This window comes from Lathyrus oleraceus, chromosome 4 (assembly GCF_024323335.1).
Source record: "Lathyrus oleraceus cultivar Zhongwan6 chromosome 4, CAAS_Psat_ZW6_1.0, whole genome shotgun sequence".
NCBI classification, from domain to species: Eukaryota; Viridiplantae; Streptophyta; class Magnoliopsida; order Fabales; family Fabaceae; genus Lathyrus; species Lathyrus oleraceus.
Genome location: NC_066582.1, coordinates 455,760,167 through 455,787,297, shown reverse-complemented (window position 1 = coordinate 455,787,297; position 27,131 = coordinate 455,760,167). Strand labels below are relative to the sequence as shown.

Here is a 27,131-nt window from a genome sequence, read left to right as displayed (position 1 = left end):
AGAAATCTAACTCGATGAGACACCTCAAAAACATACCCAAGACAATTTTGCTTTAGAAAGCTCGATCTTAACCATGTCGTATATGGGAAAAGATCTCTCTAATCTTAACATTAAAAACAACCTCAACACGTAAGATCGAAATATCTTAAGATCCTACCACTACTTGATTTTGACTTCACCATGTAAGATTATAAATAGCTCATAGATTCATTAATTAACAATAAATATTTTTTTATACAACAATAAATTTAGGATGAAAGAAGCGGTGCTTCTATCTAATATCGACAAGACTTTTTAATTTTATAGAAATATAAATAAATTTATATTTATTTTCATTCAAGATTCTAGATAGAACTCAAATCCAAAATCATTCTATACAATTCAATTCATGTTTCTCTTTTTTGTTTGATACCAACAAAACATGTATTTTCTTCAATTGAGCTATTTAACATGAATATGTCTTATATATAAACTCTTTGGATATAATCTTGAATATTCGTTTTCTCTTCCTCTTGTGACCGACCAAAATATGAAACAAACTTAGATCGTAATGAAGTTCCACAACTTTTTAATAAATTGTGACTTATGAGTTATGACAATCAACTCCAACAACCACAATAAAACTATGGGCAGGGCAAACACACTTTATACCCCAAAAAGAAAACAATGGGTTAGGCAAGCACACAGACTATAAAATTTGACTCGACCTATAGCCAATAGTTATATATTCACACATTAATTGTATTGTATTTACAATAAAATATTAAATTTTATAAATAATTTAAAATTTATCGATTAATTTAATGAAATACACATAATTATTATTGATAATATAAAAGAGAAAAGAAATGATACACTCACAGTGTAAATTTATTTTATACTTTAAATCAATGACGACCATACATCCTGCTAAGTCATATTAAATTATTTAAATATTTATATGACATGACAAAATGATATATTCTTATTGCGAGGGCATCATCATTAAACCCAATATAAAAACAATTTATAAAAATATACCTAAAAACACAAATGCCACTTGTCATGAATAAGATTGTTCCTAATTTTTTTTTCTTTGTTTCAGTGGACCCCACTACGACAAAGAGAGAACGGGACGGAAGTGAAAACTTATAAAGAAAGAAACAACACTGTAATACATGTGGTCACATCACACCACTTCGGTTATACTGATTGAGAAAACCGACAACATAGAAATGATAACTAAGAAACAACGTTAACATTCACAAACCCATAACTCTGGTCATAAGTAACCACCACCTTCTTTCTTCTTTTCTTAATCATCACCATCATCTTCCATTCAATCGCAATGTTTCACTTTTCTGGTGAGTCATTCATCGCATTGATATACATGCTTTACTTTTCTGTGTCGGAACAAAATCCAAAACCATGTAACCATGTTTTGTTCGACGATTAACATTAATGTTATGTCCATTTATGAAATTATAGACATTTATGTTTTTGACGAATTACATGTTATGAGATGAAGAATAACAGGTATGTATGTATGTGATGGCATCAACAGAAGATGCTTCCAAATTCGCTTCTCGTAAATCTTCATGTGCCCAGCCATGGTGGAAGACTACAGATATAGATGAATTAGCGTACTTGGTTTCTCAGAAATTGCTGAATCATGTTGAGAATTGTGATCTTCCACCTCCTCCTCGAAAGATATATCTTGAGGCAAAGGAAAATTTGGATTCAGGATTGATTCATAGAGAGATGGAACCTTCATCCAATCGAGGGAATTTCTATATTTCTTTTGACAAATCCTCAAGGTATTTTCGTTTATGGTGTTTTACTAAGTGATTAAGGTTAACTTTTTCATGTTGATTTGCTTAAGATACTCAATCTTTTTTGGTGCAGTTATGATGCTATTCATGAGAGTGACACAGACGAAAATTTTGAAGGAGATCAAAGCAAAGCTCAATTGATGGAAGCGTTGTGTTATTCGCAAACACGCGCTAGGGAAGCGGAGGAGTTAGCGAAACAGGCTTTCGCCGAGAAAGAGCACATTGTTGCACTCTTTTTTATACAAGCTTCACATCTTTTTGCATACAAGCAATGGTGTAGACTGTTACATTTGGAAGGGCTAAACACTCAGATTAAGAATTCGCATACATCGGTATCTACTCTCGACGCTCTTCCTTCGATGTCGATTGTAGGTAAGAAACCATTGATGAGAAAGGGAAAGATTGTTGATGACAAACATGAAAAACTAGGCAAGTTGAAGAATGATGTATCAACAACATATGATGTTGCATTTGCTTTAGGATTGAGTCTTGTTGGAGCTGGATTACTTTTAGGATGGACTGTTGGGTGGATGTTACCTCGTATGTAGTTTTGTATAAAATTGGTAAATAGAGAAAGAGTTTCGATTTATTTGATTAGAATGTAGTTTTTGTAGATTTTTGTTAAGTCTTTAATATATACATTCTACATTATCTTTCTGTCATGTATGCTTCTTATATATGATGAGTATATATGCACAAAAAAGTTGGAAATTTTTTTTTAGAGTGAAAGATCTACAAACAAAATTTATTCAATTTAAAGATGCAAATATATGAATATGAAGAGTGTGAGCTTATTTATAATAAATAACTCAAGATGACAATTTGCAACTTGAGATCAGTTTGGTTGGATTGGAATATAAACATTGATATTTTAGATATGGTTCATTTTAATTGTTCAATTTTGTTTGGTTATTGTCCATGTGTTGTTTGGAAAAATAGGGACTTTTCTGTTACCAATCAGGTGTATGAAATTGAGAAAGAGTATTGTTCATCCTCATTCTTCAAAGGAAGCCTGCACCTCATAATCAAAGGCCACTGGGTAAAACTTCCCAAAGGGTATGTATGTCAAAGAGCAATGCTGCTGTCTGGTGGTGGCGATTAGGCCGAAGAGCAATGTGTGGTGGTAAAACTTTCCAAAGGGTATAAATGTTAAAAGCGTCCCTGAGAACAAGCAGGTTAAGATGGTGACGATTAGGTCGAAGAGTAATGGTGTTGTTTGGTGGAATAAACTTCTTGTTCAGAAGAGATAAAAGAAGAGGTCAGTCAAAATTTGGCGAAGAATGAAACAATTGATGTTAGAGCGATTTTTTCTAAAGGATTATGAACACATTTTTTATAAGATGTATATTGAGTGTGTTTAGGAAAAGAGAACTGTGACACAATATATAATTGAGTTCTTGCATTTTTTTGAGTGTAATGAATTAGGAAAATCTGAGAATCAGAAGGCGACTCGATACATCAATTGCTTAAAGAGATCTTTGCAGGAGAACATAAATTTACAAACTGTATGGACCATGACTGAGGCATCCAGTCTACATTTGAAGGCATAATTTGATGGAGAAATCCCCTTGAATCTCTCATCTTTTAGGTATCCTCCCCATAATAACTTTGAATGAGCATGCGATAAGGAAAAAAGTGTAGCAACCAGGGATTTCAACCCATTGAATAAGAGAAATAAACAACATGCACGGTGTGCAGCAGGGTAAAACACCCGTTCAAAAGGCAGAATAATCCATATGCTAAACCAACGGGAGACGCATGTTATCGTTGTAATGGAAGAGATCAGAGATTAAATGTTTGTCAAACAAGGAGAGTCGTTGCTACTTCTAAATAAAAGGAAGAGGAAGTGTAAAGATAATACTTGCATTTGAGAACGATGGATATACAGAGGTTGAGTTTGCAAAGGAAGAATTTGATGAGTCGGTAAATTTTGTGTTGCAGCAAATTTTACTAGCATCCAAAGATGAAGGGAAGCACAAGAATTTGTTTAAAACACATTATTTTATCAAGAACAAGGTGTGTAATCTGATCGTGGATAGTGGTAGCATGAAAAATATGGTATCGTAAAAATTGGTAGATTATTTGAAGTTGTCCACAGAACCCCATAAGAAGTCATACACCCTTAGTTGGGTAAGTAAGGACTCCCAAGTTTGAGTAACACTAGCTTGCGGAGTTCCTATCTCCATTAGAAAGCATTATAGAGAAGAGGTGCTTTGTGATGTTCTTGATATGGATGTGCCATATTTTACTTTGTAGGCTTCGGCAGTTTGATAATGATATCATTTATCGAGGACGAGATAACGTGATGATGTTTATACGGGGCACACATAAAATTGCTATGGCTTTTGTTTTGCACTTATATAAGAATCTAGGAGGAAAGAAGTCTAGTTTCTTGGTGATAAGGTAGAACAAAAGAAGTTTGATGAGGCTATTAAAGAAACTGAATTTTTATGTCCAACAGTGATTAAAGGGATGATGAGTGTTGTAAAGGAGGAAACAACAATTCTAGAAGAAGTTATAGGGATCCTAGAGAATTTAAGGAGTTGACCGCAAATGAACTACCAAACAATTTGCCTCATATGCGAGATAAACACAAGAAAGTTAAAGTTTTCAATGTGGGAGACAATGTGATGGTTTTTTTTTGCGTAATGAGAGGTTTATAGTTAGTACTTATAGCAAGTTGCACCCACAGAAGTATGACCCGTTCAAAGTGACCTGAAAGATCAACGATAATGCTTATGTGGTAGATCTCTCGGATTCCATGAATATATCCAATACTTTTAATGTTCCTGACATTCATGCGTATAAAGCAGATGAGAATCTTTACCAAAAAGAGAACTCGGGGTCGAGTTCTTCAGAGGTGGAGGAGATTGATGTAGGAAGGTTGGATGCGCGTATTGAAGAAGAAGTCGCACATTGAAAAGGTTCGGTAAGGTTTGTGCAAATTTGGTGTTCAATGTTAGAATGACTATTATTGTACCTTTCTGGATAGGGAATCGACTCACGAGTCCAACTCACAATTTTTCTTTGAACAATGGACTTTTGAAGTCATCCGAGTTTGTTTCAGGCCCAAAAACAACATTTTACTATTTTACGCAATTTTCTATTTTATTTATGTTTTGGATTAAAAGTCCATTAAGGTTTCTTTGTTTTTGTATTTAAACACTTTTGGTGTGTCCGTGTTGTGATCTACTATCTACCTATAATAAATCAATTGTCTAAACTTACTATTTTACCCTTTCACTTCTAAAATTTTATACTGCAAAAAAGACTAATCAGTAAACAACAAATATTCCAATTAAAACACTTATACATCTCTCGTTACATTACATGTGACATATTCTTATTAGCCCAATCACGCTATATCTCTCATCTACTTCTTCTATCATGTCAAGTGTCCAATTGAATTTCCCCCACTTTCTCACTTTCATTTTAAAATTTTCTCGCTCCATCTTCTCCTTCCCTTTTATTTTTCCAAGTATAAATAAAAAAAGTTGAACATTTTTTTTAATGAAATGAAGAGAAATATTTAAGTTTTAAAACACAAAATTTAGTCTCAACAGAAAACATAATTATTTAATAATTATTAAAAAATTATTCATATATTTTAAAAATAATTCATAGTTGAAAAATTAACAAATTATTTTATAAAATTGTTCAAACAACTAATAAGTCATTATTAACATTATATCTATTTTATTTTTAATCAATTATTGTCTTTATTTGATAGACAATATTTTTATTTTTAAATGTCAAAATTTCTTTTTTTTTCTTTCTCCATCTCACGAGTTCTTTTTTTATAGTTATTTAATACAATTGAGTTTATACAATAATTGTTCATTTTACAATTAAGTAATTCATTTCAAATTTATATGCATACCTAAATATATTTTATACCTTATCAAATTGGATAATACTCAATAGTGGTGTAGATAACTAATTTTTTATCTCACGAGTCACCACCAGAACTATACCTATTTTATTTTAAAAAACAATTACCTTTATTTGAGAGATAAAATCTTTATTTCCAAATGTCATTTTTTTTCTACATATCATATGTTTCTATTTTTATTTTTGTACGCATATTTAATACAATTGAGTTTATATGATAACTTTCATTTTACAATTATGTAATTCATTTCAAATTTATAGGTATAACTTGTTCTTGCTAAAAAACACTAAAATGTTGACTTCCTTATTTTCGATCAAGGTGAGCCTAAAATGATTGGTTGGAGTGTCTGTTATGTATTTGTTATCTCATTTTTTCTTGTCTGTTATCCTCCAAGCATTCTCCTATTTATAGGTCCCAACCTCCTTCTCTCTTCCCCCGTTTTTACTCTCCATATTCCTCATAAATACATCTGTCAATAACGTATGTCGCCCCAATAATTTGTATATAACATTTGTCTCTTCAATAATTATAACTCCCCTACTTTAATGTATCATTCCATAATTGTTTCATACGACCCTTCAAATGTCATTGTAACCTTGTCATCGGATCCGGCCAATATGAACTAGATCATTCCTAGTTTACATGAGATCGGCTCCGTCCTACTTATTTTGATATCCTAACCGGATTTTGATTAGTAGATGACAACGTGACCATCCGACCTATTAGCCTTACCATACTCGGATGTCACTAACTCGCCTTCAGATAACTCATGTACACAAATAGGCTTCGTCGATCTTATACCTCAGTTGGTCAAACTAATTTTTTGGGGTGTACATAAGCCCCCCGAGCATTAGATCTGAAAGGTTGAAATGTTCAGACAAAGAAATCCTGAAAGTTTCCTTTCTACATAGAGTTGAAGTTTTCCTCGATCTCCTTATGTTGTGATACTCGACTTTCACCACCTACTTTAATAATGACAAGTTTTTCTTTCCTCTCTTCATGATGACTTTTATAGGAACTCCCACTTCATCACCTTTGATAAAAATTCTTGACTGTTACAAGTTTATTTATTTTAAAAGGCTTATTTAACTTTTCCCCTAGGCGTCTCCCAACTGATCTTCCTTCCTTCAGACTTCAGGTATCTTTACTTTTCTGCTTCTTTTTTCTTTGTTATTATTATGTCTTCAAATTCAATCGTTCTTACAGCTAGTGATAGGAATAGGATTTGGAATGCCTGTATGTGAGAGTGTGAGGGTTATTTGAATAGAGAAGATTTTGACCGAATTATTAGAGAAGTGTATGGAGAAATCCCTTCACTTACTAGTAACGCTGATTTGGAGTCTTCCTCATCAGGTTTTTCGGATATTCAGATGGAAGAAATAGGACCTTTGATAGATAAAGAGGCTGAGTTACGACCACATCATTGTCGACGACAACTACATCTCTAAGCTTCATTCCACTACTTTAATCTCTTCTACTGAAAATGAAGAGGACGTTATATTGGAACCCTGTGTAGTTGGTGAAAGGGTTTTCACCATTCGTCCTAACGAAGTGTCAGATGACTATTTTTATTTTTATTCAGGAGTCATTGAAGACTTTAAAGTCCACTTTCCATTTACCGACTATGAATCCTATGTTCTCAAAACCCTAAACATAGACCCCTCACAATTACGCCCTAATGGATGAGGCTTTATTAAGGCTTTTGAGGTTGTTTGTGACACAATGGACATAATGACGACATTAGATTTATTCTTCTCATTCTTTGTGTTGATTCCTTAGGATTGGCATTAATTTTAGAAAACAAATAATGTAATCATCTCTGTTGTTTTAATATGTTGGGTTGAAGAAATTCAACATCTGGACCAACATGTCATGTACGATGTCACGACATCAGGTCTGTGACATCGCACATGTGTAGGAAACTGAATTAATTAATTCAGTATATGTCATGGGATCAGCAAGGATATCTGGTGAATATCCTAACTCCCTTGTGGAGGTCTTGAAGACTAAATCAGAATATATATAGGCTCTAAATATGGAGATATATATGGAGAGAATTTAGGAACTTGAAGACCTTGTTTGTAGCAGAATTTTTCTGCTGAAGTTGCAACAGCAAGAACAAGTCTGCTGCAATTTTCTGAAGGCCCAAATCCAGTTGGGTGATTAGGTTATAAATAGCTGATTGTAATCTAGTATTTGTAAGCCTCTTAGAATGAATTTTTAGGGGTGTGTGTAAGGTAAACCTCCCAATCTGTGGGAAGGTTACCATGTGTTTCTCAGTGGTAAACCTGAGAGTGTTTGTAACTCGAAGCCTGTAGGCAAGAGTGATTTTGTTCTTGAATGAAGCTGTGAAGCAAGTTCAAGGTGTGGTAACATTACATTGTATTTGTAGTGATAGGAATGGAAACTGGAGGTTTCTATCTAGGAGTTCCTAGGTATAGATTGCATTGGGTAGGGATTAAGTGAGGAGTTGTAAACGGGTGAGTTTAACTCTGAATTGATACTGCTAATAGTGGATCTTCTTCCTGGCTTGGTAGCCCCCAGATGTAGGTCATGTTGGACTGAACTGGGTTAACAATTTCCTGTGTTTGTTTTCCTTCTGTATGATATAATCATGTCTGCCATAACTAAGCATGTATTCCAGTCTGTTCATCAAGATAATAGCAGACCTGATACATAGCCCTCTGTTGGAATGTCAATCAGAATGTTTTGACATTCATCAACAACAGCACATACTGTTTAATAAGCTGATGATTTCAGTTCAGTATGTAGTGAAGTCTGGAGTTCAAAAGCACAACAGACCTGGCCAAAAGATCATTGTGAAACTGTCAAACTGGATGTCTTGACAGTTCTTCCAGTAAGCTGATACTGAAGTAGAGACTGGTTGGTCTTTTACAGTACAGCAAATTTAGCACAGTCTGTTTTCAGAAACCAAGCAGACTTAGCATATGGTTCTGGACTTGGATGTCAAACGGAATGTTGTGACATTCACTCCTGACTGCATATGCTAAATTGTTGGATGGTTAGTTTTTCTGTTTCAGGATTTTTCTCAGGCTATTCTTCAGGAATCCACCAGCTGATCTAAAATCTAGGAAACTAACAACTAAGCTACGATTAATGAACCTGGCAAATAATCTATTTGTTAGCTCCTTAATAAGTGGAGATTAGTTTAACTTGTTACAACCTTTAATTTAGGAAATACAAGTACATGACCAACAAACTGGAACAATGTAACAGATAATGTCCAAAACAGGATTGAGACATCTTGCTGATATTTGTGTAGGAAAACAACAGAAGTGAATGATAAGGTGCACATAACTAGGTGTCCCTCCATTCTAGGATGACATAGAAGGAGAGGTCGTGACACTGTGAAAAGGTGCACATTAGTACAGAGTGTAATAACTGTCTTGCTGTAATAGGTACAATGTTAGATCAGATGTCATAACTTGGAGTAGAACATCTGAATACTGACTACACCAGAATTTCAATTGGTATCAGAGCTGGCATCCTGTTCTGTCTCTGGATGAGATCCATGGGTGATACTTTCTGGTAGCTGGCAAGGAGTTATGTTAGTACTGATGCTGGAACCTGTGTAAGGTTCTGTAATTCCCTGAATGGTCCCTTGAAGTAGGTGGATGGACTGTTCATGACAGGAATGGTGTGTACCTGTCTCTGGAGGTTGGCAATTGGCCTGTGTGTGGGACAGCTGTGCCAGTACTAAATCACATTCAAACCTGGTATGGTCTTGGAGGCCAATCTGGTGAAGTGTGTGTTCATAGGTTGAGTTGTATTATGATTTCCGCTGCATAATACATGGCAAAACTCAAACTCTGATGTAGTTTCCCCTCATGTGGATGAAAGGCTGCTGTGTTCAAGATCTCATCATAATCTACTGAAGATGTCAAAGACACTTGAGTCTCCTCAAGTCCACTCATCATGACGTTCTCACTTCAGGATGGTAAGAGTCACTTAATCACTGATTCTCTTACTCTCTTGAGTAGTGTATATGAAGACCTTGAAGACCTTCAAGGAAGGGTTGTTCCAAGGAGGTGGAACCAATGTTCTATGTGATGTTAGAACATGTTGTTCAACAAGTATGCAGCTACTGGTTGAAGAGCAGATGTTTTTAGGGTCCAAACAATGGGATAATTCTGTTTGGAACCTACTCCTGACCTGGAAGAGGAGACATCTGTGTGTGCTAAGTTGACAAGAGCAGGGTCAACTGGGTGTGTGCTCAAGAAGGTCATCCCTAGAAGTTGAGCTGGTTAAGATGTGACATTGTGCAATCTCCTGCTGTTAGGCATCTCCCTGCAGTTTGATCAGGGTTGGATAGTTGTTCCCTGAAGTACTATGGTGTGTTGGAAGACAAGTCTCCTGGATGTTGGCAGTCAATAATTGGGTAACCTGACTGTGATATCATTTAAGGGGGTTATAACCATGAATCTTGGTATTCAAACACCACGTTCAGAAGTGGCAGTTCTTACTAGGAGTGAGAATATGAAGATTCAGTGGTTGGTTGAGGTAATATGCTCTAGCAATGCATATCTACTATTGACTGGTGTTGTTTGTCTCATTAGTACTTATGGTCAGCTGAAGTCTGATTGGTGTGAGTGGAGGAGTTAGTTGCCACTGGAAGGGATAGTGTATGTCATGTTGAGACATATGTGTACAATGCATGGATATTGGTGTGGAGTATCCATGATTGTTAATTTGAGGGGGAGTTTTGGTTAACCTCCTCAAGTCTGGTCAGCCTAGGGTCTGGTTGGCTGTTGACCTGTGTCACATGGGTTCTGGTGGTTGTGTGACACATTTGCAAGGAAGAATTCATCTCTCTCATTCCTAAGGGTGAATTTAATCTGGGAAGACTTTCAAAATTGTCTAGGTGCTTGCAAGCAGAAGATGTTGACACAAGAAGAGTACTTTCAACGTATTCTTATGGTGGAAGTATCTGAAAGGAAAATTGGGAAAGGATTTAAGATCAATGTCTACTTGTGCCAAGTACAAGTGTGTAATTGATTATCCTTGGAGCTCAAGATAACGGATGTTCTTAAAGATGTTGGAACATCACTTCTTCAAGACCCTGTGCAGAATCACAGGAAGGATAGTACATTGGCGTATGATCTATCTCTTTGGTGGCAGCAAAAGCATATGATCTCTGAAAAGGTTTCCTGGCAAGAAACTTGATTCAGCCTTGGTATGTACAAGAAGAAGAAGACATCATAGTCTTGATGGTGGTTACTTGGATCAGTTTATTTCTGATCTAGGTAAGGAAGTGCATTAGCTTATGCACACTGTGGAGTCAAGAACAAGTGGCAGCAATCTTGACATCATGGAAACAGCCTTGCCTTAGGATGTGAAATCCTTGGTAGAGCTGAAGGGTTAGTGTCTAACTGGTCCTTCTGAAGACTCATACATCAGAGTGTTTGATGTCTTTGGAGAAGAAGCAGGGATTCATCAAGGTGTGAGCTTGGATGACTTAACTGCAAACCAGCAGGATGGAGGTTGTTTACTCAAACTTGGTTCCACAATCAAGTCTATGAGAACATTGAACTCTTGTTCTGTGAAGGGAGGAAGTTCTTTCAAGTGGCAGAAGAAGGAGCTGAATTCAACAGCTAGATGTCAAAACACAATGTTGTGACATTTGGTTCAACATCAGACCCTTAGTTGGTGATGTGGCACATCAACTTGAGATAGAAAGGTCTACAGGGTTGTAGATTGGATACTTCAAAATCTTGAAGTTCTAGTCTCACTTGAGAGGTCAGAAGATCTTAGGGAGAAGTCTGATAAACTTGGGGAGGTCAAAAAGCAGCATTTGACCTTTTCATATGAGAATTCATGAAGGAGGTAATCAACCAGTGGCAGTTGGTCTATCTCAGAAGTGAGTTCGAAGAATCAAGATAATCAACATAAGGCAGCTGATTATTCTTGAGGAAAGTCTGAGACAAATTACTTTTGAGCAGAAAAGTATTAAGTTGAAGACAAAAGGAGGTGTTTTCTATTCATCCCTTGGAGCTTGTGGTAGGAGTTCTGAGCCATCTATGGAAGATTATCTCATGTAATGGGATGAAAAGGTATATGTCCCAATTTATGTCTGGATTCTTCTTGATCAAGCTGGTGACTCAGTGATATCTGAAGACTATCAGATGGTGTTCCCTGTTATGTGTGAAGGATGTCCTAACGAATGTTAGAACATTTTGTGAAGTGGCTTTCTGTTCTGGTTAGAAGAGAGATTGACACAGGGTGTGGATGTGTTCAACCAAGAGGGTTGAACAGAGGGTGCGCTCTTGAAGACATGAAGATGAGTCTTATGTTTTCCATTCATCAAGTGGGTTGAGTTCTTTTTGAATCAGGAAGAAGGTGAAGGTCCAACCATGTTGGATATGTGTGACCTCCAAGAGAGTAGGTTGTCCATGACAGGGGGAGTTGTGCCTTTGTGCTGCAAGCAATCACCAAGCTTGTGGTCTATGTGTTCTCAGATGACTAGGTAGTTATCAGGATGCTGTGATGTATGTCAAGGCTGAGTGAGCAGAAGAATGTCTGACCGGATGTCATGACATTTCCCTGGACATTGCTGTTAATTCCTTCTGAATTTTAAAGTCATTAGGAATTATAAGGGTGATGTGGCTAAGTCTGATAAACCAGAATAAGCCTGTTGGCTACAGCTGTGTGGTACAGGGGGAGTAACCATCAACTGAAGTGTGAAAAGTTGGCTGTAGCAGTGCTAGGTGTCAAGTATCTACTGGAGGTATGACAGAGGTCTTGTTGAATACTGGCTGAATGCAGGAATGTTAAGACATCGCGTGCAACGTGTCTGACTGCATATATGGAATGGTCTCCATGCACTGGAACGGCTGTTTTGGAAAAGAAACAGTCAAGAGCTATTAAAGGTATTCAAAGATAGTCTGAGATTTTGTTGGTGATTCTCTGACTGTTTCTCAGCAAAAAATAATGCATCTTGACCAAGCATTTATTTCTACCGGAAATTCCTAGGCACGGGCTGGACTATTTAAAGGATGCAATAGCCCTCTTCCTCTCACAAGAAAAACACTCCATTCTCAGAATCATGGGGTATGTTAAGGTTTGGGCAAGCTGCGCCTGGATCTGGTTTTGTGAAGGGTGCCTTTACAAATGTTTAGCTAAAAAGGGGGAGAGAAATATAGTCCTGGGGTTGAGAATGTACCAGAAGCAAGCCAACTGTGGATGTGGCAGCAAACAGACGTTGGCATCAGGCACAAAATCCACCAACTGGGGTTTCCACTTGTGTCTTGTGATCTGAGTTAAGAAGACAGTTGTGCCTTGTGATCTGAGTTACATTGTCTATGTACTCAGCATTACATATTCTTCTGGAAGCTCTCCGGTTGAGGGGAAGGGTTCTGGTACAACTGAGTATTGTCCCTCTTCTTCCCCATGTACACCAACTTTGGTGTTTGTGGTGGTGGAGCCAATGACGGAGATGAAGAGCATTCCCAAATTGGGATGTTTTGTCCAGTGTATTGTTTATTTGTTTTAGCTAAAATTTGCCAAAGGGGGAGATTGTTGATTCCTTAGGATTGGCATTAATTTTAGAAAACAAATAATGTAATCATCTCTGTTGTTTTAATATGTTGGGTTGAAGAAATTCAACATCTGGACCAACATGTCATGTACGATGTCACGACATCAGGTCTGTGACATCGCACATGTGTAGGAAACTGAATTAATTAATTCAGTATATGTCATGGGATCAGCAAGGATATCTGGTGAATATCCTAACTCCCTTGTGGAGGTCTTGAAGACTAAATCAGAATATATATAGGCTCTAAATATGGAGATATATATGGAGAGAATTTAGGAACTTGAAGACCTTGTTTGTAGCAGAATTTTTCTGCTGAAGTTGCAACAGCAAGAACAAGTCTGCTGCAATTTTCTGAAGGCCCAAATCCAGTTGGGTGATTAGGTTATAAATAGCTGATTGTAATCTAGTATTTGTAAGCCTCTTAGAATGAATTTTTAGGGGTGTGTGTAAGGTAAACCTCCCAATCTGTGGGAAGGTTACCATGTGTTTCTCAGTGGTAAACCTGAGAGTGTTTGTAACTCGAAGCCTGTAGGCAAGAGTGATTTTGTTCTTGAATGAAGCTGTGAAGCAAGTTCAAGGTGTGGTAACATTACATTGTATTTGTAGTGATAGGAATGGAAACTGGAGGTTTCTATCTAGGAGTTCCTAGGTATAGATTGCATTGGGTAGGGATTAAGTGAGGAGTTGTAAACGGGTGAGTTTAACTCTGAATTGATACTGCTAATAGTGGATCTTCTTCCTGGCTTGGTAGCCCCCAGATGTAGGTCATGTTGGACTGAACTGGGTTAACAATTTCCTGTGTTTGTTTTCCTTCTGTATGATATAATCATGTCTGCCATAACTAAGCATGTATTCCAGTCTGTTCATCAAGATAATAGCAGACCTGATACATAGCCCTCTGTTGGAATGTCAATCAGAATGTTTTGACATTCATCAACAACAGCACATACTGTTTAATAAGCTGATGATTTCAGTTCAGTATGTAGTGAAGTCTGGAGTTCAAAAGCACAACAGACCTGGCCAAAAGATCATTGTGAAACTGTCAAACTGGATGTCTTGACAGTTCTTCCAGTAAGCTGATACTGAAGTAGAGACTGGTTGGTCTTTTACAGTACAGCAAATTTAGCACAGTCTGTTTTCAGAAACCAAGCAGACTTAGCATATGGTTCTGGACTTGGATGTCAAACGGAATGTTGTGACATTCACTCCTGACTGCATATGCTAAATTGTTGGATGGTTAGTTTTTCTATTTCAGGATTTTTCTCAGGCTATTCTTCAGGAATCCACCAGCTGATCTAAAATCTAGGAAACTAACAACTAAGCTACGATTAATGAACCTGGCAAATAATCTATTTGTTAGCTCCTTAATAAGTGGAGATTAGTTTAACTTGTTACAACCTTTAATTTAGGAAATACAAGTACATGACCAACAAACTGGAACAATGTAACAGATAATGTCCAAAACAGGATTGAGACATCTTGCTGATATCTGTGTAGGAAAACAACAGAAGTGAATGATAAGGTGCACATAACTAGGTGTCCCTCCATTCTAGGATGACATAGAAGGAGAGGTCGTGACACTGTGAAAAGGTGCACATTAGTACAGAGTGTAATAACTGTCTTGCTGTAATAGGTACAATGTTAGATCAGATGTCATAACTTGGAGTAGAACATCTGAATACTGACTACACCAGAATTTCACTTTGAGTTAAAGGGTGTAGAAAAAGGACGTTGGGTTTCCCTTAGTGGAATTCCGGGAAAGAGCTTCCTGCAAGCTTACACTATTAACTATAAGGATTTTAAAGACAAATTCCTCCAACTTAAAAGTTGGACAAGATGTCCCCAGGTTATGTATGATTTAGATGGGAACTATCGTTTCTCGATCTATTGGTCTGACAACCCTTTGCATGTCTTTGGTTTTGACTATGACAAATTAAATGATTTAGAAATTCGATCTTTGGCTGTTTTAGATGCTTTCCGGTAGTGAAAGTCAAAGATCTTTTACAGATGATTAACGGCCCCGAACAAATTTCTAACTTTTTGGATAAGGTCCCCATGTTTACTTATCACTCTAGTATGATGCCATTAGTTATCCTTTTTACTTATCCTGACTCTTTTATTTCAACTAACATGACAAATCTCAAACTCTCCAAACAGAAGAAACTGATGGTTGAGGCTAGGGCAAGGCGTGGAGATCAATCTGTTTCCAAGAGTGACCTTACATGCATACATACCCGAGCCCATAAACGGAAGAAGTTGGATGTTGCTAAAGTGGCTCTTGTCATATCGAAGCCCCAACCGACCTCTGTCCCTACTTCTAAGGATCCAAAGCCCAATTTGAAGGTGAGAAAAACAAGAAAGGGGGGGTTTGAATTGTTTGGAAAAATAAGCGCTTTTTCAAAATTAAAATCACACAAGGATTTTATACTGGTTCGCTTATAACACAAAGCTACTCCAGTCCACCCGGCCGAGGTGATTTCGCCTTCAACAAGGACTTAATCCACTAATCTTGAAAGATTGATTACAAACAACGTCTAAGAGAAAGATCTCTTAGTCCTCTCAAGTATACAGACTACACAGAGTCACTTGAGGAAATAAACAAACAATAAATGAAAGATTTATGTAATCTAGAGTGCTTCTAAGAAAGCAAATATTACAATAGTAAGAACAAAGTAATTCACGTTATAAGCAAAAGCTTCGTGAAGATTTAGAGAGTAAGAGAGTTTTCTTGAACGTTGATGTTTCAGTATAATTTTTCCTTGTATTGTTGTGTTGTACTGAATGTTGATTTGCAGTCCTTTATATAGAGAAGTGAGGTAGTAGTTGAAACTGATGAGTAATCAAATGAATTTACGCCATAACATAAATAGCTTCTGCAGGATAACTTTCTCTCCTTGAAATGACTACTTACCACATATAGTATCTTCTTTATTGAAATTGGAGATTAACGTCTCTTTCTGTATTAGGAAATCCATTTGCAAATCTTTACTTGACTTTAACGTTACTCTTTCATAATTAGCAAATCCATGATCAGAGTCTTCGTGTATCTGAGAATCTTGGAATCTTGCTTCTGATGTAGATCTCTTTTGAGTTCTGATGATTTCTTCAGATAGTGCCAAGAGCTTCTGAAGTTAGACATACCTTTGTTCAGAGTCAGAACTTCTAGAGCTTACTACTTGTTCAGATGCTTCTGATACTTTGCTGTTTTGCTCAGAGTTAGATTACTTAGAACGTGTTTCTTCTTCAGATGCTTCTGGTCTTCTGATAATTTGTATCTGATCTGGTTCTGTATCTGATGACATCATCATATTTCTTCCTTCTTTCTTTAGAACCCTGCACACTTAGAAACTTTTCGTTAGGGTGCCATTTTTGGTTTCATCCTTTGTTATCATCAAAATCAAGGAATCTGTTGTAGAACAATTTTTGTTCTTACAATCTCCCCCTTTTTGATGATGACAAAACAATCTTAATTAGCAGATGAAACATGCATAATATTAGATCAGATAGACAGAAGCTCCCCCTGAGATAGTGCTAGGGAGTTCAGAAGTTCTTACCAGAGCTTCTAAGTAAAGAGGTTTCTTGATACCTTCTGCAATTTCTTAAGTCCCGGTTAGATAAAATTATTTTAAAGAAAAATATGTTGCAGAATGCTTAAGGTAATTAGACAATATTTTCATCAGAGCTATTAATGACTTCTCCCCCTTTTTGTCAGAATCAAAAAGACATAGCAAAAATAAAGAATTGAAGAGAAAAACATTGTATTCATAGAAAAAGGCAAAGCAACAGAAAAACATCAGAATCATAGAAAGCAAACAAAAACAACAAGCAAGCAAAAGAAAAATCCTAAGTGCCTAGGGGTTCGGAGGCGGAGGCATTCTCTGAAGCAACATAGCCAGCATGTTCTGAATATTGTCATTGACAGTGTCTTGCTTATCCATTCTGGCACGGAGTTCATTCTGATCTTGCTTAAGTTCTTTCAGAGTCTGGAGAACCATAGGGATAACAGAAGAGGAAGACTCCCCCTGAGTCAGAGCCTGCTGTGCTTCAGCAGCAGCCAGCGCTTCAGCTTCAGCAGCAGCTTGTGCTTCAGCTTCCTTTATCCTTAGAGCTTCAGCTTCTCTAGCTCTTTCTTCCTCAAGCCTTCTAGCCTCTTCTTCAGCTTCTCTTGCTAATCTCTCTTCTTCCAGCCTTCTGGCTTCAGCTTCTCTAGCAAGTCTTTCCTAAAGTCTTTCCTCAGCATCTCTGATGTAGCCATTTCTGACTTGTTCAGAGATGTTCTTAAGTCTAAAAGCCTCAGAGGTCATCCAGTCAATGACTCTGTTCCAGTGTGTCCTTACAGAGTCAGGATCATCACTGACTTCAGAGTTAGTGGTCAGAGACTTGACCTTTTGTACTGAAGCCCCTGCGACCAGCATGATGGCTTCCTCAAGGGTAGGTACAGAAAGGTTTGGTTCAGAGGTTTGAGGTGAAGAAATTGGAGGGCTGAGATTTAAAGTGAGAGGTTCAGATTCTGGTTCAGGTTGAGGTTCAGAGCTTTGGGGTGAAGCGTAAAGAGGGTTTAAATCTAAAGTTGGAGATTCAGTTTCAGCTTCAGGTTCAGGTTCAGCGGAGGTGTTTGGAGGGGTGATATCAGAGGTGTGGAGGTTAGAGGGTTGAGTTTTAGAGGGTTGGTCTTCAGAAGTAATGTTGGTTGTTTGTTTTGGTGGAGGTGAAGTTGCTTCAGATTGTGTTTGTGTTTGTTGTTGTGAAGCAAGGTTTTGAGCCTGAATTTGGGCTAAGGTTGGAGAGTCAGGGTCAGAGTATTCTTGGTCAGAGGAGAGTTCAAGGTATGATGGTGATTCTGGTTCTGAAGAGGATGAAGAGGAAGTGCTTTGGTTCATTTGTTCAGGTTCAGAAGGAGGTATGAATGTACGGGCGATATTTAAAATTGGTGAAGGTTGTGAAGTTCTGGTGGTTGAAGGTGGGATTTCAGAGGTTGTAAAAATGGGTGGTGTTGGGAGAGGATTAGAGGAAGAAGTAGAGGAAACCATCAGAGGTACAGAGGAAAGAGGAGGAACAGACGTACCAGTAGAAATTTGCAGAGGAGCTGGAGATCTGCTTCCAGAGGATTCTCCAAGTCTTGCCTTCTTTGCCTGTGGTGCTATCTTCTTCTCAGAGAGACCTCTCTTGTACCTGACGAAGTCTTCTTCTGAATCTAGACAATCGTCAAGGCTGAAGTCAGAGATGTCAACACCTTCATCCAGCAGACGATTAAGATAGATAGCAACCGCATCTCTGGGTTCATTCTCGTAGAACCTAGCAAGACCATGAGGCAGCTTCCTCTGATCTTTCAAGGAATCCCAGGATGTATCCAGCGTGGGTCTGACTTGAATCTTCTTTATTATTCCCATACTCTTAAGATTTCTGGCGTTCAGAGGCTTCCCAGTATCTATTGCCAGATCTTGCATCAGTTTGGCCTTCTCCAGATGATCTACCAGCCCATTCTCAATGAAAACATCAGATAACAATCTTCCCAGAGGGATGTAGGATCTGGGCTTCATGTTGTTTCTGGTCTCCCTGACAGAGTCTCTTAGGTATCTGAAGAGAAGTGCAGGAAGGCAGATTTTCACACCCTTGTGAATGCAATATAGGATGCACTTCTGATCTGCATTGATGTAATCAGAAGAGTTAGATGCTGGGCGGTGGTGAATAGTTTCCAGAATGATCTTGAGCCACACTCTGAGGTTCTGATGCAGCTCTTTGTTCTTTGAAGGGTTTCCTTCAGAGTTGGATTTGAAGATGGTTGGATTGATTACTTCAGCAACGCACCTTGATCTAGGGTTGATGTTGTAAATCCTTTTACCTCCATCTTTCTCCATATTCAACAGGGAAGCAATTGATTCTTCAGTAATGACTATTTTTACACCCAAAACAAAGGAGACGATGAAGTGATCATCAGCATCTGCAAATCTCCAGAACTCCTTGATGAGAAGTGGGTAAACAGGGCCATAGAGCCTTTGGAAGTAGTTTCCCCAACCTTGTTGACGAAGTTCTTCAGTAAGATCAACGTCATTTCTCCTCAAGTTGTCAAAGTCCACCAGTGTTTCACATAACACATCCAGTCCCTCAAAGGGAGTTGCTAGGTTAATGTGGGGTGCACGGTCAAGAACATGAGGTTCTTTGTAAACTGGGGTGATGGAGACTCCTGTAACAGTTGGAGTTGGAATGCTTGAAGTTTGAGCAGTGGTGGTGGATTCCATTTGTTGAGAGAAGTTAAAAACTTCTTGTTGTTGAGCGTCCATGGTTGAAGAAGAAGATAAAGATTTTGCAGAAAAGCTTCAGAGAGGTTTAGGGTTTTAGAGAGGGTTTGAGAGTGAGTGAGAGTGATAAGTGTGTGAAAAGTGTGAAAAGTGTTTAAATACCCTAAGTTAAAACACATGCAAAACGACACACAATATTGCGTTAGCACAATTTTCAATTTAGCACGCTTGGGGGAGAAATGATTAAGGCTAATTAATGAATGTCTAATCCCAACAGTACGCACACTGCTCGAGGAGATCTCAAACGTTTCACCTTTGATCTTCTTCTGGACAGCTGTCTAGAAGTTCTAGGGTTAGACGCTGAGTGCTCCAGGTGTTGATGTATCTGATCTTCAGGAATACCAAAGGATTGGTTCCTGGAGATTTCTAACTCAGATATCTTCTTAACTGGTAGAAGTATCAGAGTCAGAGGCAGAAATACATTTGTTTACATCAGAGTCTCATTTTACATTTTCAGAGGCATAATTCATTCAGGACAATTTTGAATGTTCAGATTTTTTAAGATAAAAAGACATCTATCTTCAGCTAGAGGCTTAGTAAAGATATCTGCCCATTGATGATCTGTATCAATGAACTTCAATGTTACCATCCCTTTCTGAACATAGTCTCTAATAAAATGATGTTTTATTTCAATGTGTTTGGCTCTGGAATGTAGAGTGGGATTCTTACTTAAACAAATAGCAGCAGTATTATCACAAAAGATAGGAATGTTACTCTCAAAGATTTGCAGATCTTCTAACTGATGCTTCATCCAGAGCATCTGAGTTGTGCACAGTGATGCTGAGATGTATTCTGCTTCTGCAGTTGATAGAGCGATTGTTGACTGTCTTTTGCTAGCCCAGGATATCAGATTGTTTCCCAGAAGCTGGCAATTTCCAGAAGTGCTTTTTTGTTCTATTCTATCTCCTGCATAATCTGCATCACAGTAACCCGAGAGTCTATACTCTGATGTTTTCTCATACATCAGGCCCAAGTTAGGAGTTCCTTTCAGATACTTGAGAATTCTCTTAACTGCTGTTAAATGAGATTCTCTAGGATCTGATTGGAATCTGGCACAGAGACAGACGCTAAAGAGAATATCAGGACGAGTAGCAGTCAGATAGAGAAGAGAGCCTATCATACCTCGATAGAGCTTCTGACAAACCTTTGCGCTTACTTCTTCTTTTTCAAGAATGCATGTTGGATGCATTGGAGTTTTTGCAGAGTTGCAGTCAGCCATGTCAAATTTCTTCAGAACATCTTTAATATATTTGCTTTGATGAACATATGTAACTTCTGAAGTTTGGTTAATTTGAATTCCCAGAAAGAACTTTAGTTCTTGCATTAAACTCATTTCAAATTCTGCCTGCATTAACTCAGAAAATTCTTGACAAACAGAGATATTAGCAGAACCAAAAATAATGTCATCAACGTAAATCTGGCATATCATGAGATCATTATTAAGGTTTTTACAGAAGAGTGTGGAATCAACTTTCCCTCTGATAAAATTTTGTTCCAGAAGAAAATTGCTTAGACGTTCATACCAAGCTCTGGGAGCTTGTTTAAGTCCATATAAAGATTTTTTGAGTTTAAAAACATGTTCTGGAAAGTTTGAATTTTCAAAACCTGGAGGTTGGTTGACATACACTTCTTCTGATATATAACCATTAAGGAATGCACTCTTGACATCCATTTGATATAATTTAATAGAATGGTTAATAGCAAAAGATACAAGAAGACGAATAGATTCTAACCTTGCGACTGGAGCAAAGGTTTCATTATAATCAATACCTTCTTGTTGACTATAACCTTGAGCTACCAGTCGAGCTTTGTTTCTGACGACTTCTCCTTTCTCGTTCAGCTTGTTTCTGAAAACCCATCTGGTTCCAATGACGTGAGTGCCTCTGGGTTTAGGAACGAGATCCCAGACATCATTCTTTGAGAATTGATCTAATTCTTCTTGCATGGCTGAAACCCAGTCGTTATCTTGAAGTGCTTCATCACAAGACGTAGGCTCAATCAGAGAGACTAGTCCTAGAGGAGTATCTTCAGAAGTCCTGAAGGTAGATCTGGTTCTAACAGGTTCGTCCTTGTTTCCCAGAATCAAATCTTCAGATACATTGATACGACTCTTAACTTTCTTTGGGATTTCTGGGGATTTAATTTCTTCAGAGTTCTGAGTGACAGTTGCTTCTGGAGTTTTATCAGATCCTGCAAGAGTGATTTCTAAATCTGCAAAACTTTGAACTAGCTTTGACTTTTCAGGGTCAAGCTTATCATCAAATCTGACATGAATAGATTCTTCCACAATTTTGGTTTCTGTGTTGTATACTCTGTAGCCTTTAGAGCGTTCTGAGTATCCTAACATAATACCTTTCTGTGCTTTGGAATCAAACTTGTTCAAATGTTCTTTAGTGTTTAAGATAAAGCAAGAACATCCAAAAGGATGAAAATATGAAATGTTTGGTTTTCTTCCTTTACACAGTTCATAGGGAGTCTTTTCCAGAATAGGTCTTATAGAGATTCTATTCTGAATGTAACACGCTGTATTTACAGCTTCTGCCCAAAAGTGCTTTGCCACATTAGTTTCATTGATCATGGTTCTGGCCATCTCTTGGAGTGTCCTATTCTTCCTCTCTACAACTCCATTTTGTTGTGGAGTTCTAGGGCAGGAGAAATCATGGGATATTCCATTAGTCAAATAATTCCTCAAATTCTTTGTTTTCAAATTCCCCACCATGATCACTTCTGACTCTAATAATTTTAGAGTCAAGTTCTTTTTGCACTTTGGAACAGAAACTGGTGAATACAGAGTGAGACTCACTCTTGTGCTTTAGGAATTTCACCCATGTCCAGCGACTGTAATCATCAACAATGACTAGTCCATACTTCTTTCCATTGACTGATGCTGTTTTCACAGGACCAAATAAGTCAATGTGAAGAAGTTCCAGAGGCTTAGAGGTAGAAACAACATTTTTCTTTTTGAAAGACGTTTTTGAAAATTTTCCTTTCTGACATGCCTCACACAGAGCATCTGAAGAAAACTTCAGTTTAGGTAGGCCTCTGACTAACTCGAGTTTATTTAGCTGAGAAAGTTTCCTCATGCTAATGTGGCCCAAGCGTCTATGCCATACCCATTGCTCTTCGTGAACAGACATCAGACATTTAACATTTTGTTCTTTTAAATCAGAAAGATTAATTTTATAAATGTTGTTTTTCCTCTTGCCTGTGAAAAGGACAGAGCCATCGTTCTGATTAATGGCTTTACATGTTTTTTGATTAAATATTACATCATAACCATTATCACTTAATTGACTTATGGATAACAGGTTATGCATTAATCCTTCTACATAAAGAACATCAGATATAGAGGGAAGAGTACCATTACCAATAGTTCCGGAGCCTCTGATCCTTCCTTTCTGATCTCCTCCGAAGCCTACAAATCCAGCGTCTTTAAGTTCCAGACTTTGGAACATAGACTTTCTTCCCGTCATGTGTCGTGAGCATCCAGAGTCCAGGTACCATGACTGGTGTCTGAACTTTGCTGCATAGGATATCTGCAACATAGATAATCTTATCTTTCGGTACCCAGAATCTCTTGGGTCCTTTCAGATTAGTTTTCCCAGAGTTTCTTATAACTTTGGGTTTTCTAGCATTTTTTAAATTTTTGTTCTTGTGTGTGTGTGTAATGATATGAAAAGGGAGATTTAAGTTGGTCACTGGTAGAAGTTTTATCTTCCTTAGGATCATACCCAATTCCCCTTTTATTGTTCTGACTTACTCCATAAATCATGGATGCCATAATACTCCTATCTATCCCATTCTTCAGAAATTCTTGAAAGGCTTCTTCGTATTCATAAATTATTTTATTTGAAGTTTGTGGTGCTTGAGACAACGCTTCTTCTAATTCTAAGCTTTTTCTCTTTGCTCCATCTCTTTCTAATGTTAAAGATCTGATTGTATCTTCTCGTGCTAGAATTGTCATCTCAAGTTCACTACATTCTTCAAATTTTGCTTTAAGACAGCCTTTAATGTTTTTAAACTTTTGTTTTAATTTCTGATATGAGCTAAGAGTTTCTGACAAACAAGATTCTAGATCAGATCGAGAAAGTTCAGAAAATACCTCTTCAGATTCTTCATCTGAGCTACTCCCGGATGTGGTAGCCATAAGTGCCACGTTGGCCTGTTCATCAGAGTCAGATTCTGATGATCCAGATTCACTATCATCCCAGGTAGCCATCAGTCCTTTCTTTGTCCTGAAGGTATTTTTCTTGAAGCTTTCTTTTCTAGAGTTGTCTTTCTTTAGCTTGGGGCATTCATTCCTGTAATGACCTGTTTCTTTACATTCATAACAGGTAATATCTTTGTTAGATTTACCTTTTGAAGTTGATTCTGATCGATCCCCTCTGGGTCTTGGTCTTCTGAAGTTGTTGTTCCTCTTTTTCCAGAGTTGCTTAACTCTTCTGGTTAGTAGGGACAATTCTTATTCATCATCAGAGTCTTCTGGTTCAGAGTCGTCAGCATCTTCAGTTTCTGCCTGGAGAGCTTTGGTTCTGTCAAGTTTGCGTCTTTCAGGTCTGGACTTTAATGCTACAGACTTGATCCTTTTCTGAGGCTCATCTTCCTCTAGTTCTATCTCATGGCTTCTGAGAGAACTGACAAGTTCTTCAAGGCTGATATTATTCAGATCCTTTGACAGCTTCAGAGCAATAACCATAGGTCTCCATTTCTTTGGAAGACTTCTGACTATCTTTTTGACGTGGTCTGCAGTTGTATACCCTTTGTCTAGAACCTTGAGACCTGCAATAAGAGTTTGGAATCTAGAAAACATTGCCTCTATAGCTTCGTCATCTTCCATTTTGAAGGCTTCATATTTCTGGATAAGCGCCAGAGCCTTTGTCTCTTTGACTTGGGAGTTTCCTTCATGAGTCATCTTCAGAGAGTCAAGTATATCTTTGGCTGTTTCTCTGTTGGTGATCTTTTCATATTCGTTGTACGATATGGCATTGAGAAGTATGGTTCTGGCCTTGTGGTGATTTTTGAAGACACGTTTCTGATCTTCTGACATCTTATTTCTGGGAACTTCAGCTCCATTTTCTAAGACTGGAGGTGTGTATCCATCTGTGACAATGTCCCAGAGGTCAGCATCATAACCCAGAAAGAAACTTTCGATTCTATCTTTCCAATAGTCAAACTTCTCTCCATCAAAGACAGGAGGTTTAGCATTGTAACTATCTCTTTCATTTGAGTGGGCCATAGTTTTTCTCGTACTGGATCTCTCTACACTGTTAAGTGTTTGATTAGAAAATCAATAACAGAGCCGAAGCTCTGATACCAATTGAAGGTGAGAAAAACAAGAAAGGGGGGGTTTGAATTGTTTGGAAAAATAAGCGCTTTTTCAAAATTAAAATCACACAAGGATTTTATACTGGTTCGCTTATAACACAAAGCTACTCCAGTCCACCCGGCCGAGGTGATTTCGCCTTCAACAAGGACTTAATCCACTAATCTTGAAAGATTGATTACAAACAACGTCTAAGAGAAAGATCTCTTAGTCCTCTCAAGTATACAGACTACACAGAGTCACTTGAGGAAATAAACAAACAATAAATGAAAGATTTATGTAATCTAGAGTGCTTCTAAGAAAGCAAATATTACAATAGTAAGAACAAAGTGATTCACGTTATAAGCAAAAGCTTCGTGAAGATTTAGAGAGTAAGAGAGTTTTCTTGAACGTTGATGTTTCAGTATAATTTTTCCTTGTATTGTTGTGTTGTACTGAATGTTGATTTGCAGTCCTTTATATAGAGAAGTGAGGTAGTAGTTGAAACTGATGAGTAATCAAATGAATTTACGCCATAACATAAATAGCTTCTGCAGGATAACTTTCTCTCCTTGAAATGACTACTTACCACATATAGTATCTTCTTTATTGAAATTGGAGATTAACGTCTCTTTCTGTATTAGGAAATCCATTTGCAAATCTTTACTTGACTTTAACGTTACTCTTTCATAATTAGCAAATCCATGATCAGAGTCTTCGTGTATCTGAGAATCTTGGAATCTTGCTTCTGATGTAGATCTCTTTTGAGTTCTGATGATTTCTTCAGATAGTGCCAAGAGCTTCTGAAGTTAGACATACCTTTGTTCAGAGTCAGAACTTCTAGAGCTTACTACTTGTTCAGATGCTTCTGATACTTTGCTGTTTTGCTCAGAGTTAGATTACTTAGAACGTGTTTCTTCTTCAGATGCTTCTGGTCTTCTGATAATTTGTATCTGATCTGGTTCTGTATCTGATGACATCATCAGATTTCTTCCTTCTTTCTTTAGAACCCTGCACACTTAGAAACTTTTCGTTAGGGTGCCATTTTTGGTTTCATCCTTTGTTATCATCAAAATCAAGGAATCTGTTGTAGAACAATTTTTGTTCTTACACAATTCTCCAAAGAAAATGAAGACCCTGATGAGTGATGATGTCAGTCAAGCTGACTCGACAATTACCACTCTTATACAAGATTCAGGTAGTAGTCATCAATCTAAGCCTTCCTCCGAGTTTAACTTTTGGTCCAATAGTTTTGATAGGTTAAGATTCATCTATGATCACTTGAATGCAATGGAGGATGTCGAAAAGGTAAAGTCTATTGGTGCTCAACAATTGACCCAAAATCTTGGGGCATACTTGATGAGATGTGTTGTTATAACTAGGGGTTTATTTGAAGTGGGTGACGCGCATGAACAAAATGAGATTCACCTTAACAAAGAGCTAAACTAGTCAAGGAATGACTTAAAAGCCCAGATTACTCATGGAGAGAAATTGACTAAGCAACTCTCAGAGATGAAGAAGAAAAAGGAGATGTCGGAATCTCAATTATTGGAAATAACTAAGCAGAAGGAAATCGTGGCAACTAGGTGCTCAGAGTTGGAGGCAACTAATGTTGGCTTAACTCAAGAAATAGAGCAATCTCGGAATCTTAACAGGAATTCGAAGAAATTGTTGCAAGATGCCCAAGTGGATTTGATTTCCGCTGGTGATGAAGCCTTTGAGAGGGCTAAAGCCCAAGCTCTTTGCGCACCAGACCTAGATGTGTCAAGGATAAATTTCTTCAAAACTGTGGTGGACTGGTAACTAGTCGACATGGAAGAAGCTTCTCCTGAAGCAGAAGGCTTGAAGGATGTGATAAATGATAATCCAATATCATAAGCTCAGGAGAACAAGCATGAAATTTGAATTTATTTAAGTTTTTTTTGTTGGCCATCAATGGTGATATGCACTTTTGTACCCTTTTAATAATGTTTTTCTTTCTTACCAGAGAATTTAAGCCTTTTAAAGACTCTTGTGATGATGTTATTTCTTTTCCCTTATGTGTGTTCCCTTTGAATTCACCTATCTTATTTGTCTTTCTATTTGAGTTACAGATTTATGGCCAACCTTGTGGGTCGACATAATTATCTTATGTTGATCACAGAGTCTGGGAGGTTCTGGACCAAGATAATTTGGATATTTTGTCGGTGATAAATTGCCCATACCATTTAGATTCATAGATGTGTTAATTTTACATGATCGTCGTTAAGAGCCCCATGGGGTTGATGCTTAA

The 27,131-nt window shown here is 37.5% G+C and overlaps 1 protein-coding gene across 3 annotated transcripts; it reads left to right on the top strand.

Moving 5' to 3' along the window:
* Positions 1-1,144: 1,144 nt before the first annotated feature.
* On the top strand, positions 1,145-2,473 carry LOC127076091 (uncharacterized). Of its 3 annotated transcripts, none has more exons than XM_051017652.1 (3): positions 1,145-1,343; positions 1,544-1,796; positions 1,885-2,473. In XM_051017652.1, exons 1-3 carry the CDS (start codon positions 1,328-1,330, stop codon positions 2,357-2,359), a joined length of 744 nt encoding a protein of 247 aa, XP_050873609.1. In that variant the 5' UTR covers positions 1,145-1,327; the 3' UTR covers positions 2,360-2,473. The 3 variants fall into 3 exon arrangements, with proteins under 3 accessions (XP_050873609.1, XP_050873608.1, XP_050873607.1); XM_051017651.1 differs by having other exon boundaries at positions 1,516-1,796; XM_051017650.1 differs by having other exon boundaries at positions 1,145-1,796.
* Positions 2,474-27,131: the final 24,658 nt, after the last annotated feature.